We start from the raw sequence: 14853 nt of genomic DNA, 5'->3' as shown, positions 1-14853 counted from the left end.
AAATGGCAAAAGGACAGGTAACCAACTTGTGGCATGGCCCTTTCATAGTATATGGTACTCTTGTTGGCATTGTGCAGTAAAATGCAAAAGTGCACAATTAAATAATAAAAAACACGGTACTAAAATATCTGCTGCCACTAGCCCATCCTGGCTGCAATAAGAAGGCCGCAACTGAAAAAGATATAAGAATACAAAGTATCGTAACCGCACTTCGCTTTAAGTGGATGTGTGATGTTTTAAAAATACAAGAATTCCACTAAAGGAGCTGGGGTCTCCCAGTACCGACAGTTTTAAGACAGATCAGTTTCCCCATAAAAGTGAGAAAAAAGCAAGGGAAGTAAATCTGGAGGCTTTGCGTAACTCCAAAAAGTCAACACAGGAAGCAGACAATAGCAAAAAGAGAGTGTGTCCCTTTGAAGTCTATGGGAGGAAAACATCAACATTAAAATCTTTCCTTCATAACAGTAACTAATCGATCATTTTCAAGTGTGGAGTTACAACACTTACTATTACTTGTGTTGGTCCACTGACAGGGCTAATTCTCTCCACCACATGTATTTCTCTGCGACCAGTTATTTGAAAGTCTCCAGCATTGTTATTAATCCTGCTACTTGTAATTCTTTCACGTACCTTTTATTGGAACTTTCCCCTTCTTAGCAGCATTTCTGCAGCCCTTCTCACTAATATCATTTTATTTTCTTATCGACTTTCTCATTTGAATTATTTTACTTAAGATTCAGGAATTAGTGTTGCAGTGTTTTTCTTCACATTTTGCTAGCTGGCAATTAATTCAATGTGCGTTTTTATCCAAAATATGTAACTTTTCCAAATAATGATATGCACGTAATGGACTGTACAGGCCCTGGACCTCCTTAACGAGAATATAACTTTGTGGATTTATAGTGGAAAGTGGTCTGCTTTTTGTGATATTACTTGATCCTTAACCTTTTTTTGTGATTCCTTCTTTAGGCAACATTTTCAGTGACAAAATCAGAAGATCAAGATCCAGAGGCCGAAAACTACATTATAGAATGTCAAGGAATTGGCCTGATCAATCCGAGTATGTAGTGTTTTCATGATGTCCCACTCTTACCTTGCACTTCGTTTGAGGTGATGAAACTTCACAAGGGTCCTCTGAAGAGAGAAAATAACCTTATTTGCTTTGGGAGCTGAATAGTTTTGTTCAGCCAAAATTGGGTCTTAAGATTTTGATTTCAGCTTTCTACTTTTGAATAGCTGGGTGAAAGCTTTCGTTGGATGATCAAAATAAAAGCTGACGGGAAGCCAAACTTTACACCATAGATGGAATACGGATGCATATTGTCTTTTTTTCTGAAATTGAATAAATATGCCTGCCATTTAAACATTTTCTCTTTTCAGTTGTGACTAGAAATCAATGAATAGATTAGGGAGTGTTCCAAGACTTATATCTACAGCATGTGTGGATTAATGAGCCCCCACGAACCTGCTACGTAGTAAAAGAACTTGCAAACAGACCAGATTAATTTGGAAATGTTTCTTAGGTGGGTCCGACCACATTGGAAATGAGGGTTACAAGACTGAACCATGGTTTTCCACATTAAACTGTACTTTGAATCGATTCGGAAATACAGTTGTCATTAGTTTTCTTCTTGCACCATTAACAAATATTTTAGGACATTTTTGAAAGAGTACCCATGCTGAAAACAATTTGATTGCATTGTTGAAAACTGTTTAATTTCTGTTTTGGTCATAACAAAATAGTAATGGCCTAATAGGCCTGTGTACTGTAATCATTTTTTTGAAAATGTATTTCAAATAAAACAAAGAAAAACATACTTGTTAAAGAGATGCAATTATTTTTGTTGCTTTCTGTCTACAAACTGTTTGGTTTGCAGCTGGGAAAAAAAGTACATGTTCTCCAGCATGGGGTCTGGCATGGATTCACATGCTCATGAATATTCCCCGTCGTCAGGCTGGGAATCCTCGGTAAAGAAAAAACCAGTATCAGTTTCGTTTCTGATCTGTCTTTCGTAGTAGTAACCAATCACTGGTCTCTGCGTCATACTGACCACAGCCAATGACTGCCCTCTACCTAAGCCCCGCCTCTGGCAGCCATCTTCAGATTTTTACCGCACGTTCATGTGTTGGGATCCTCGTGCTATTGCTCTCGAGCGTTAGTGCTATTTTTTCACGTTTTTTCTCAAAAACTTGACGACGGGGAATATTCATGAGCATGTGAATCCATGCCAGACCCATGCTGGAGAACAACAGTTACAGGTAAGTAACTTGTTCCTTCCTGATGTGATGTAGTATTTGCAGTATGAATTGGTTTCAGATTCACATGCTGTGCGTAGGCCGCCTCTAATAGTTCATTCGGATTATTACTGATTAACCAAATCTTTAAAATGGGCATCTCGGTGGGCATATGAATAACTATATGCCAGCATGACTTGTATGTCAGTCATATATCCAGAATTGCACTACAGCGTGGGTCTGCATTGTGTACTTGGAAGCCATTGGCAGGCCTCCCTAAATATTTACAGAGATATATTTATTTTTTGCACACTTTGACAACCAGGCATGCAACAAGGTTTGAACTTTATATACTGCATTCATTTAATTGTTAATAACCGGTGTTTTAATTACATTACACAACCAAATGGTTTATTGTCCCCAGGGGATGATCCCTCTTAATTGGTGTTAGGTGATTTTTTTCAGAACCTACTCTGGTGAGGGCTTCTGTGAAGTCAATGTAGCGATAAACAACCTTTACACTTAAATCTTACCAAACACTGAATGGTAGTTGGCTGAGCAGCAAGGCTTAGACCCAGAAAGTGGTAGGGTTGGTGTGAAATAAAGCTAACCACTGTGAAGACTGGTAAGTAACCGGTTCCATCAGGTAAAACACACTAGTAGGGTAATTCAGGTTCTATCAACCTATATAATTCAACAGTTTGGTAACACAAATGCATTACTCTTCACTATGGGTAATAATCACATTTCGTTATTAAACATATACCCTGCGCGCATTTGCAGTAAGTGCTTTTGGGAAGTGCTGTCGGCTGAGGAGGTTCCGAGAGGGTTTCCTGCTTCGTTTATTCAAGCAACTTACCATTCATTGGTATGGACATTTTACAGAGAGGACTCTAAAACATAACATGTACTATAGCACTTCTGAGCCTCAGATAATTATATATTCCTATATTTTATCTTAGTTTTAGACTATTTGCCTCAGACTCTGCCCCCTTCCCCATAATTGCATATAAGCAGCGGGCGCACAAGCATTTGGAGTAAGTGCTTTTGGGAAGTGCTGTCAGCGGGAAACTGGGAACGGGGCTAAATGTTTATATTCTCGTGAGTATTTGCTACCATTGCCTGATTGCATATATCCAGTTGTGAAAAAGTGCAGAGATTGAATTTGTTTTTGTGACCCTCTGAAACAAATTGCCCACAAACCTGTGTTTATATACTATTCAGTGCTTGCATGCAGAAACTCTATACGTTAAAAACGGACATTCCTACTGTGTTAGAAATGGCTGCTTTAAATGGCTGCTTTGCATCCCTCGCCTAATTTCCTCATCTCCTGCTGTCTCCTCCTCTTCCCCCTTGGCTACCTTGCCCTCACACTCCTCCCCCTCCTCTGCCCCTCCTATGGCTCTTTCTCCTCTGCAGGGCGTACCTCTGATCTGTGCCCCTTTCCGGAAGGTCTTTAAGGCTGGCAACCTTCTTCATATTGCCACTCTCAACTCTCGCTCTGCCGTCAAACACTCCTCTGACATCTGCCACCTCCTTGAATAACTAGACCTTGATGTCCTTGGTCTTACTGAGACATGATTCATGGCCAGCTCTGTCACAAGCTTTGACACTCTCCTGCCTGATGGCTACAAGATCCTCTCAGCACCCAGATCCTGCCTGTCCGGTGGGGGGTACCCCTGATCTTTCCTGAGTGGATTCTTGCCTCTATCATTCCCACTCAGACCTACTCCTCTTTTGAATGCCTTGTCTGTAGGCTTTCTCTCTCGCCTACCGATTCTCTTACTGTGGTTACCATCTACTGGCCGCCTGGTCAAATCACCTAATTTCTCTCTGAGTGGGCCGACCGCTCCTCCTCCCTCCTGGCCTCTACCACTCGACTCCTCCTCCTCGGTGACCTAAATATACATTTAGACTCTCCTTGCTCCTCCTCTTTACTCTTCCGTGACCTCTGCGACTCCCTCTCCCTGTCCATCCTCCCCTCTGGCCCAACTCACTCTGCAGGGCACACACTCGATGTCTTGATCTCCTCTGATCTCCCCTCTCCATCCATCTGACCACTCCTCTCTCCTGGAGCGATCACTCCCTCCTCTCATCTCTCCTCTCTTCCCCCCAAGCCAAGCCTACCCCAACACTGCCACCTACCTTCTCGGACATCCGGCCCATGAATCGTGTGTCAGTTGAGGCTTTTGCCGCCACTTCCTCTCCCCCCCCCCCCCTCCACCTTTTGGCTGCCTCACTTCCTGACACAGCCCTGTCTCTGCTCTACTCTTAAATTCCTGATATGCTTGATGCTCTTGCCCCTGTCATGAGGATCCGTTTGAAGTCCAAAGCCAAGTGCAATTCCTGGTAGAACTCTGACCTAGCTACACTTAAACGTAAGTGTAGGGCAGCTGAGAGGAAATGGAGGACTTCCTGTTCATCCTCTGACAAACTGGCCTGTCGCCTGCTACAAAGGCAATACAGACTCTCTGTCCTCACCAAGAAGAGATTCCACATTCAAGCTCGTGTCTCTGCGGCATCTAACAACTCGGCTGAACTCTTTAAAATCTGCAAGAAGCTGGCCAACCCTGCTGCAGTCTCTACCCCTCCTGTTGCCTCCCAGGCTCTTTGCAACACCCTTGCCTCTCACTTCATTTAAAAAAATCAGGACATCCTGTCCACCCTCTCCACCCACACCCCTCCACTCCCCTCTCCATCTGTGCTTGCTGACCCTCCTTTAGCCACCCTCCTACCATCCTTCTTGTCCTTTCCTCTTTTCACCCCTGACGAAGTCGCTAGACAAGTCAGATCTATGAAAGCCTCGTCAAAACAGGCTCATCCCTGTTCCTCTAAAACCATCAAGGACCACATTGACACCCTTGCTCCGGCCCTTGCTGATTTTTGCAACCACTCCTTTGCCTCAGGATCCTTCCCCTCCCCTCTGACGCACTCCTTTGTGCATCCTCTTCTCAAGAAACCCACAGCTGATCCTTCTTGTCCAGCTAACTATCGCCCAATTTCCATTACTCTCTTTCTTGGCAAACTCCTGGAAAAGTTGGCCATCTCTCAGCTTAACCTTCATTCCAATTCTGTTGGCTGTCTCCATGACCACCGGTCTGGCTTCAGAGCTGCCAGAAGCACGGAAACTCCTGAACATCTGTGAAGATCTGCTCTCCAACCTTGACTCTAACATTCCCCTCTGTCCTCATCCTCCTCGATCTCTCTTCTGCCTTCGACACAGTCAACCATACCATCCTGCTCAACCGTCTCCATGAAAACCTGGGTATCACTGATCAGGCTCTGGCCTGGCTGACCTCTTTTCTCTCAGATCGCCCCTCCCAGGTCCACCTTGGGTCCTTCCTTTCATCTATCTTCCTCTGTACCTGTGGTGTTCCCCAGGGGTCTAACCTCTCGCCCTGGCTTTTCAACCAATACCTGGCAACTCTCGCCCACCTCATTGCCACTTTCTGCTCAAATTTCCAGTGCTACGCTGACGACACTCAACTCATTTTTATGCTGCCCTCTGCCACCTCCTCTCCCTCTCTCATCTCTGATTGCCTAACTGCCATTCAAGATTGGTGTTTCGCCAATGATCTTTGTCTAAATGCCAGCAAGACGGAGATCCTCCTCATCGGCACACCTTCACCATCCTTTCCCCTCACTCTCTGGCCGGCCTCCCGTGGCCCTCGTCCCCCCCCCCCCCCCTGCGAGGCTAAGAACATCGGGGTCATCTTTGACTCCACCCTTTCCTTCTCCCACATCTGAGGTCTCTAAAAAGTCAAATTTCCGACTGCACCTCCTCAGAGGTACTCTGCCTTTCCTCTCCTTCCCCCAGAAGCTCATGGTATCCCAAGCTCTGGTTCCCTCTAGCTTGGACTATTGTAACAGCCTCTTTCTAAATCTACCTGCCTCTACTCTCCGCCCTCTGCAACTAATCCAGAACAGGACTGTGAGACTTGTCCTTGACCTCAAGCCCTGGGATCGTATCTCTCCAGCTCTGAAATCTCTCCACTGGCTCCCAATGGATGCAAGGATTAAATTCAAAACCCTCTGCATTGTCCACAAGGCTTTCTGGGGCCTCGGTCCAAAATACCTTCAGCTATCCCTCTGCAAATACCTCCCCTCTCGAGCTCTTCGCTCCTCTACTTTATTTTTTTTATTTAGCATATTTTATAGTTTACATTTAAACTTTTTTTTATGCTGTTTACTGAAAAAAGAAGAGAAAAAAAACCCAAAACAAAAAAATTAATAAATAAAAAAAAAGAAGTTAAAACTCTTAATAGTGAAGAAAAACCCCATTCCCATCCTGAAAGTCTAAAATCGCTCCATCGTCATCTGTTTTATTCTTATCTCGGTGAAGCCTTTTCCCCGTCTTCTTCTATCGTTAGTGTCTCAAAGATTTCTTTGACGTAAGCCATCAGAACTAGAATCTCGGTATTTCTTCTCCCTTGACACAGGCTGACCCAGAATGAGTTTGGTAGTAATGTTGTTGACTTCTGGTACAAGTGTCCCAGATATAATGTTCTTAAATCCTTCAATGACTCGCATTCGGTTGTTAAGTGTTATAAAGTTTTAAGCGAGCCATTACAAAGCCAGCATGTGTAGTTTTTCTCCGAGAGTACTATGCGTCTCTCGAGAACCTCTTTTGTAGGAAACAGATTAAAACGGAACCTCATGAATTCCTGTCTAATTGTGGGACAGGGAAACTTTGTCAGATAGTTTGGAATTTGACCACGTTTCCTAACGTCTTTCGTTATCCCCCCACCGCTTTTCATGGTCCGGATCCGTTCACCTGTGTCTATCCAATCCTGGTCATAGAGTTTCTTCTTAACATGATCAGGATTTTTCAATAAAGTCTCTTCATTCAGTGCAAGACTATTCAATATCTCCACACAAGTAAGTCTCCATTCAGTTAGAGATTTCTCACTGTTTAAAGAAAATAGCTTTTTGTAGTACTTCATACCCTCCTTCGCCTGGTGGTTGTAAGCATTTCCTCAACATCGACAGTGATTTCCAAACCATAATAGCATACGGTACCATTCCCATTTTTCTCCTGATCACTTCTACCGGTAGGGATCTTGGCATGTTCAAAACTTGTCGCCAAAATATTCCCTCAACCTGCTTCCATAGAGAGCCTGCAAGTTGTAGTTGGGTTTCAGAGCCGTACGTCAAGATCGGGATCACCTTTGATTTGTAAAAGTTAATAATGGGAAGTAGAGTGAATTTTCCATACTTGCGGTTGATTATTCTAGCCTGAGTTGCTAGGTTCTTGGCTCTAGACTTCACAGCTGCTGCCCCGTGTGAGTCTACCATGCTGGTATTCACAGTTAGCCCCAAATACTTCATAGATGTAACCTCGGGTATTTTGACCCCTTGGAGACTCCAGCTTCTTTTCATCCTGCGGGTTCTATTTGCTTCTCCTATAACCATAATGTTGGATTTTTTGGGGGTTGATGGTTAGAAAGTTGTCACACGTATTTAGACAAGGCGTTTAGCTGTCTTTGCAGTCCTACTTCTGTTTGGTCCATAATAAGGAGATTGTCTGTATAAAGTAGTCTTCCCACTGGGATGCCTGCAATCCTTGGGCAGAAGCACCTCACATCTTCAAACGCCTCCTCGATGTCAGATATGTAAAGATTGAATATAGCCGGTGCTAGTCTGCATCCCTGTTTTATCCCTGCTGATGTTCCAATTTCGCTAGAAAGTGTTCCTGCTCTGTCCAAACATATTCTTAGTGTTGTTCCAGAATGCAGGAGTTCCAGTGCTTCCCTCAGGTCGATCGGGCAGCCCCATTTTGACAGTTTTCCCCATAGAGATTTCCTGTTTGAGTCAAAAGCATGGGCCAAGTCTATAGGGGCAATGTAGATCTTGTTTTGCTTAGTTACTTTTGCCCTGCATTTGAACAAGTTTATCAGGAAAAGATTTAAGGCAGTTCCCGTCCCTTTTTTGAAGCCAGATTGCCATCGATCTTGGTGGTTTGCTTGTTTGGACCACGTGTTCAGATGTTTCAGGAGTATTGCAGAGAACAGCTTTCCTACAACATTCAAGAGGGCGATTGGTCTGTAGTTCGCAGGGACAGACCTGTCGCCCTTTTTATAAATTGGGACCACAATTGACTTGGTCCATGAAGCTGGTATTTTCTTTGTTTAATTTCCTGGAACAGAGACAGCATGAAATCGGCCCAGTGTTCAGGGTATTGCTTCAAGATCGCGTTTGTTAAGCCGTCGGGGCCCGCCACCCTTGAAGCACTTGCATTTTTTATTACGGTAAGTATCTCCTACCTGTCAAATTCAAAAGTCCAGGGTTGGTTAGATAGTGTAACCTTCTCATGTCCTTCCCCCGGCTTATTAGAAAACAGGCCTGCAGAGTGTTTTTCCCAAGTTGAAGATGGTATTGAGTTTTCAAGAAGCGAGTCTTGTGGAGCCGTTGTAGAGTTCAGCAACTTCCAAATCTCAACCGTGTTCTTGTTGGCCATTAGGCCCAGCATTCTCTCCCCATCTGCCTGCAGTAGTTGGTGTTGATGTTTTTTCAACCAATTTTTAAGCGATTGTTTTTCTTTTCTCAGTTTTTCTTTTGCATCAGGCAGTATGCCCTTTTTAATTTGTCTGGCCAGCTTTTTAATTAGCTTTTTCTTTTCATATACATCCTTGTTAAATACGTGTTTCCTTATGAAAACATTTTTTAAGCCATTACTAGCTTTGACCTGAAAAATTTTCAGGGCTGCTGGATAATGAATTGGGTGTATAATATTGCCAGAAGCATCTCTACTTTTGCCAGGGACATAGTTAATTTACTGATGTCTTTGGGAGATATTTGTAGCCGGTTAAGGCCTGGTGTGACCTCTATGTTGGTAGTATTGAGTAAGTGTAAAGGCTTCCCAACCTTATCTTCGACACAGCTTCCTACCATCTCCAGTAGGTTGTGATCACTATTATTAAATGTTATCACATTTAAATCACTCATCTGGGCTGATAGGTTATCTGACGCGAAGATGTAATCTAAGATCTTAGTATGGGCACCTCTTTTCCTTGTTGCTTTCGGCGGAATGTCACCCCTTGTATTGCCGTTCATCAAATTTATGTTTCTTTTTTGCAATTCTTCTCTCAGGCTTATGCCCCTTAGTATCTTCGGATTAGCATTTTTTGGTGGGTTAGTTATCAGTTTATTCCTGCAGTCAAAACATTCCATGTTCAAGTCCCCGCATACCAGGACATCAATAACGTTGTAAGTAGATCTTGCTTTGTCAATGTAATTCGTGACAGTATCTAGGTTGGCTGCAAGTGGTGATGCAGGGTTCCAATAGATGTTACATATCAAAAGATGGCAAGTATGTTGACCGTAACGTTTTATTAGCATCACAAACTGAGTCAGTGGCGTGGGATTCTGGGCCCAAAGTTTTGTCCAGCCATTTGTTCTTTTACATGCTGTAATCAATCCTGCCATGGGTCGCCCAAGGTTCCCCTTAACGGCTGGATTCAAGTATACTTCATATCCCTCCAGAGAGGGTTCGTCATTCAGCCAAGTCTCCTGGAGGCACAATATGTTGTATTTCTCAAATACGAGGTCCCCTTCTCCAAACAGGTGCGTGAATCCCCTGGTGTTCCAGGAGCAGATGGTGAAGGTCTGAAAGAGGACAATTTCTAAGGGCTTTTGGCATTATGACTTCCTGGCCAATGGGCCCGCTAACCAGCTCCAGTCGTTGCTTGAACTGCCCAGGCATGTCACTCTAGGCTGTATGAACAATGGCGATTCACTTCCTTGATCTTCTGGTCCTACACACCGTAAAGGGCGAGTGTCTCCTGTTACTTGCTTTCTACTTGGAGGTTCTTTGAAACAAACCTCCCTGCCTCTCTGGCTTATCGACTCCGCATAGGCCGGTTTAATTGAGTGATGGTGATCCTCGTTGCTGTTGCGAGTTGTGATAGGAGACGATATTTCTCTTTCTTTTAACCAGAAGCCCATGGTGAGGAGTCTATGGCCTTCTTTGATAAAGATGTCTTTAGTTCTGCTGTCCAATGTACAAATCAGAACTCTGTCTAAGTGCTTTTCTTCTGGGAATTCAATTAGCGAGATATCCCTCGATTGTATCTTCTTGAATTACTCGATTGACCCTATAAGTCTCATGATGTTAGCTCTATTGAGGGTCAAGTTATCTTTGATGTTTAAGACCCTCTCTAACAGAAAACAAGAGGGAGGCCTATTGTCGCAATTCTCAACCAACCTTGAGCACGGGGGGGGACGTGCTGACGCAAGTGTCAACCACCCTAGTTATTCTAATACTGTCTTTTTCTTGTCTAACCGATCTTGTAGTAGATCTAAGAGGTGCCGCGTTCTTTTCCTGGTTACCATGTCTATTGTAATTCCAGGTTTTGTACTGTTTTGCGCTAGGAGCCAAGGGCATTCGTTCCTTCATCGTGGGAGCCGGTGCCAACGGGCCACCAGACTGTCCAGTGACGCACTGAGCCCTTGAATCTGGTTCTTTATCCCAAGCGGCCGCCCCCTCCGCTATAGAGTCTGCTAGAGGGACGGTTTCTGGTGGAGTACTTATAGCCCCGAGGTCCAGACTGGGCAGAGATTCTCTGCCCTTGTCGCCTCTTTCTACGGGCGTTGAGCCAATATCCTTGGGGTTAAAAGTGCTTTTGGCAAGGCCGCAGTCCCGTCTTTGTGTGTCGTCTTTCCTGTAATAATGAAAACGCTGGTTCCCTTTTAACAAAATAGGCGTAATTCCCTGAGGTCTCCAGGCAGTTCCCAGCGTTTCTTGGGCCAAATAGCTTTGTGATTGGTGTTTCGTATTTTTACCAAATGTGAATGGGGAAGTTAGTGCCATTCCCTTATGGGCTTCCTGGGTATCTTGACGTAGTGTAGCAGCCTCTCCTGCTGTGTGATTTCCTGTTGCTCCTTCAGCCTGGAGAAGTGTGGGGTTGCTTTTGCTAGTTATGAGGTTTGCTGGTATTTTAGGTTCCCCTGTGATGTGTTCAGTGTTGTCCGCTGTTGAATCGTGCCCAGCGTTGCTCTGATCCTCGAGTACAGTCACTGTCAGATCAATGTCAGTTGGTAGATCCGTTACTACCTCTGATGTTTCTTTTGCGTGTGTACTTCCTTCCTTTTGGAGGGTGTTTTCGTGGTTGAGTGTTTTCTTACTTATTACCACCATGGGGGTCAGGTGTGTTCCAGACTGAACACCACTTGTCAGCTGTCGGTGTGGGGGTTGGTAGGTGAGTGACCCACTGCTTTCAGCCTCAACCTCAGCCCCTGTGTCGGCAGCGGAGTTAGATGTAATCCTCCCTCCACCCACCCCGAGCTAGATAAGGTTATCCTCAAAAGAGGGATCCACCATGGCAGTGGCGGAGTCCAAATCGTCCTCCATGTATTTTTACGAGGAATGGCCGTATGTAGAAGCTAAAATATCAGTGAGTGTCTCCTCAAACTTCTACCGAGATGGATTTGACTAAAGCACGTGGAGCGTGGGGCACTCAAGTTTGTTTGTATGGATCTCCGTATATTTGGGTTTGTAAGTCAGTCAACAGACTGATAAATCAGAGGGTGAATCAGGGGTGAATCAAGGGGTCCACAATTCAGCCCCTCCGTTCCCCCCCCCCCCACAAACTGCCTTTAAGTAGGTGTATCAAACTGTGTGCCGGGCAGTATCTTGTGAGCCACCTGTGTGCCGCCTATGCAGTACAGTGCAGTACGCACTGTGCTGAATCAGTCAAAAACCAGCCAAGCCAGGCAGGCAGGCAGCGGGCTCGCTCACTTGTGAATAGCTTTTTTTTGTTTTTTTAAAAAGAGAAGAGAAAAAAGAAAAAGATTCAGCTTATTTTGCGAGCTGAAAACTCAAGAACTCTAAGGCTCCAGCTTCCTGGCAGCTTCCTGGCAAGGGCCCCAGGCGTCCCAGGCTCCGCCGCTCCACTGCTCCGCTTTTCGTGTGTCACCACCAAAGGCGAGCCGGAGTGCAGGAAGTGGGAGTCGGGAGCCGGGGGTCGAGATGACAGAAGAAAGACGACTCGATTCGAGTCGGTACCTGAGTACGTCGTGCTCAGTGCGTAGGCGTGGGCACTGAACTGTAGATCTGGGCCTAGATCTGCCTGGGTCTGTTCCACCGTACTCCGCCGTAGGTCTGCTCCGTGGGTCCGCTCTGCTCCACGCTCCGTGCTCCGAACATTTCGAGGAAAGGCCCTAGTATCCGCTCCACGCTCCGAACCCTTAGAGGAAAGGCCCTAGTAACGTGTCTATGCACGCAGTACACACAGTAGTGTCAAGCCGCACTGCCAGAGAGAGAGAACAGCCACTTCCGACAACTAAAAGAGGCATCTCTTCGCTCCTCTACCTCCAACTCCCTCTGGGTCAGTCATTTTTCAAAGAAACGAGCCGGGGGTAGATCTGTCTTCGGCTAGGGCCTCCCTCTGGAATAGCCTCCCTGCCACTCTAAAACTTGAGGAGAACCATCTCCGGTTCCGGAAGCACCTCAAGACCTTCCTCTTTTCTTCTGCCTTCGCTCCTCCTCTCACCTGCTGATCTGTTCTCTCTTGGCACTGTGCACCTGGCCACCCTCTGTCCTTCGGGCCCAGGTACCTGCTCACCCTGACACCATCCCGCACTGCCTGCGGGCCACTCCTTGCACTGGGGTCTGTATCTGTACCCATACAGCCCCCCCTTTTTCTTCCTGCACTTATCAAACTTACCCTGCCTGCTGCCTTAAACCTAGCACTTGCAAATTGCTGGCTGCATTACCACTGTTTGTTGCCTTTATTATTTATTTATTGTTATTTATCTGTTTCTCCTCTGCTTCGCACTTTCCACTTCTCCTTCCTTCCATGCACTTTTCCCCTCCCCTTCTCCAATGCGCGGTCTCAATGTCACTGGGCCTAGTAAAATCGCTGTCTTGTTCTTCCCTGTTCCCCTCCCCTCCCCTCCCTTGCCTTGTCGCGCTCTGAAACACTTGTGTATGAGCGCGATAGAAATAAAATATCAATCAATGCAACCGCTATGCCGAAAAGTACATCCCGCATCATCCACCCTCCGCGTAGTGGTAGTGTGGCTCTTAATGCACGAGCCAGTCTTGTTACGTCGGATATTTGTAAATTCTGTGCGGCAGATGTAAAAGCGACAGTAATTGATAATGCCAAGTGCCCGCCGCCAGTGGTACACGCGGCTTCGATTAAACGCATCCAAACAAAAGAAACAGAAGAGCCTGTTGACTTAACTGACACGCCTGCTGACTTAACTGACACGCCTGCTGACTCTTTAGTGCTAGCGGGAGCTCTTCTGATTTCAACTCCATTCTCCGAAAAACTGCCAACTGTAGTGGAGGGCCATATAGCCATTCCCATTTTACAGAGGACGCCAACTGCCCCCACGAGCCATGATACTTTAGGTTCGGCGAGTGACCATGCAATTACTGATAAGCCGATTCACATTACCAGAGAAAAACTGACACACCAACTGTCAGAGACTCCAATGTTCGGTATGTATTTGAATGCATCTGAAGGTGCCGTAGCCATGCAATCCAAAGGCTGTCCCAGAAGAGAGCTATCTCAATCCCCCGCCATCTTTTCCACTGTAGACCAGAATTAAACGGTGTCATCCATTTCCTTTAACCAACCTACACCGAGACGCAAATTAGAATCACCTAGCAGGAGACCTGATCCTGCAGTCTTTAATTATTCTATCAATCTAGACACCTCAATACATGTCACGATGACTGCATAACACAATTTTCTATTAGAACTTCAGATGCGTCAAACTCCGAAAGTTATGTAGCCACTCCCACCGAGAGTCTCATCAGGGGGAAAGTTGCTGTGGCATAACGTTATATGTTCCTATTGCTACTGCACGAGTGGAACAGGCAATTCTGATAGATTGTTCTCTTCCTCATCAATCGCCCCTTTCGGCATCCCAACGATGAATAATATAAACCCTACCTTACCATCTGATAATAATGATATTCTGCTGAAACTGGCAATCTTCCCAGAGATTAACTCTAAACAATTTTGCTGTCAACCTGACGAACCTTGTTTGATAAAAAGAAAGCAAAAAACATATAACATCACAACACCCACCCCCATGAAGGACGATACCACAGCTACATTAAAGATCCCTGTAGCGGTAAAGGAGACTGTCGTGGCCGCTCCTACTAGCTATAATATTTTCATAAATAAGAATTGCACAAAAGTATCTAATGCTGTGACAAAGAATATAAAAACTGGTGCAGGTGACAAGCTGAGTGGCTCTCATCATTTTATCCAAAACCTAACATTACCCGAGACAATCTTGAAACAAGCAAGCCAAACTATCAAAAAAAATATAGAAAAGTGGCTCCAAAAAAGTCTCATCTCAAAAAACTAACGGACAAAATAATTCCCTGACACATGAACCTCTTGATGTCCTAGTGAGTTTGAACGAACTGCAATCAGATGTCCAGCCGACTAATATAGTCCAAAAAAAAATACACCAGCCATTACGGCATCGGTGGCGAGAAGCCCCACAACCACTATACTGATGTCACAAGAACAAAAAGAAACCTTGGGTGAACAAATAAGTTCAGTTTCAAATTCTTTCATTACCCTTGAAGATAGGCGAGAACAAATTGTTCAATCTTTGCAAATATACTTTTCCCACCACGAATCAGTCCAACAC

General features: G+C 45.1%; 1 protein-coding gene across 3 annotated transcripts in view; it reads left to right on the top strand.

Moving 5' to 3' along the window:
• The window catches only part of RTCA (RNA 3'-terminal phosphate cyclase), a 225437-nt gene extending 223620 nt beyond the window's left edge, over positions 1-1817 (top strand). For all 3 annotated transcript variants that reach the window (XM_069641582.1, XM_069641584.1, XM_069641583.1), the window contains exon 12: positions 970-1817. In XM_069641582.1, the coding sequence (XP_069497683.1) occupies positions 970-1068 (99 nt within the window). In that variant the 3' untranslated portion in view covers positions 1069-1817. The remainder of the gene's footprint in view (positions 1-969) is intronic.
• The last annotated feature ends 13036 nt before the right edge of the window (positions 1818-14853 follow it).

This window comes from Ambystoma mexicanum, chromosome 1q, assembly GCF_040938575.1.
Source record: "Ambystoma mexicanum isolate Mex_15411 chromosome 1q, UKY_AmexF1_1, whole genome shotgun sequence".
Classification (NCBI taxonomy): Eukaryota; Metazoa; Chordata; class Amphibia; order Caudata; family Ambystomatidae; genus Ambystoma; species Ambystoma mexicanum.
The sequence above is the reverse complement of the archived record's forward strand: the minus strand, read 5'-3'. Positions and strand labels throughout refer to the sequence as shown.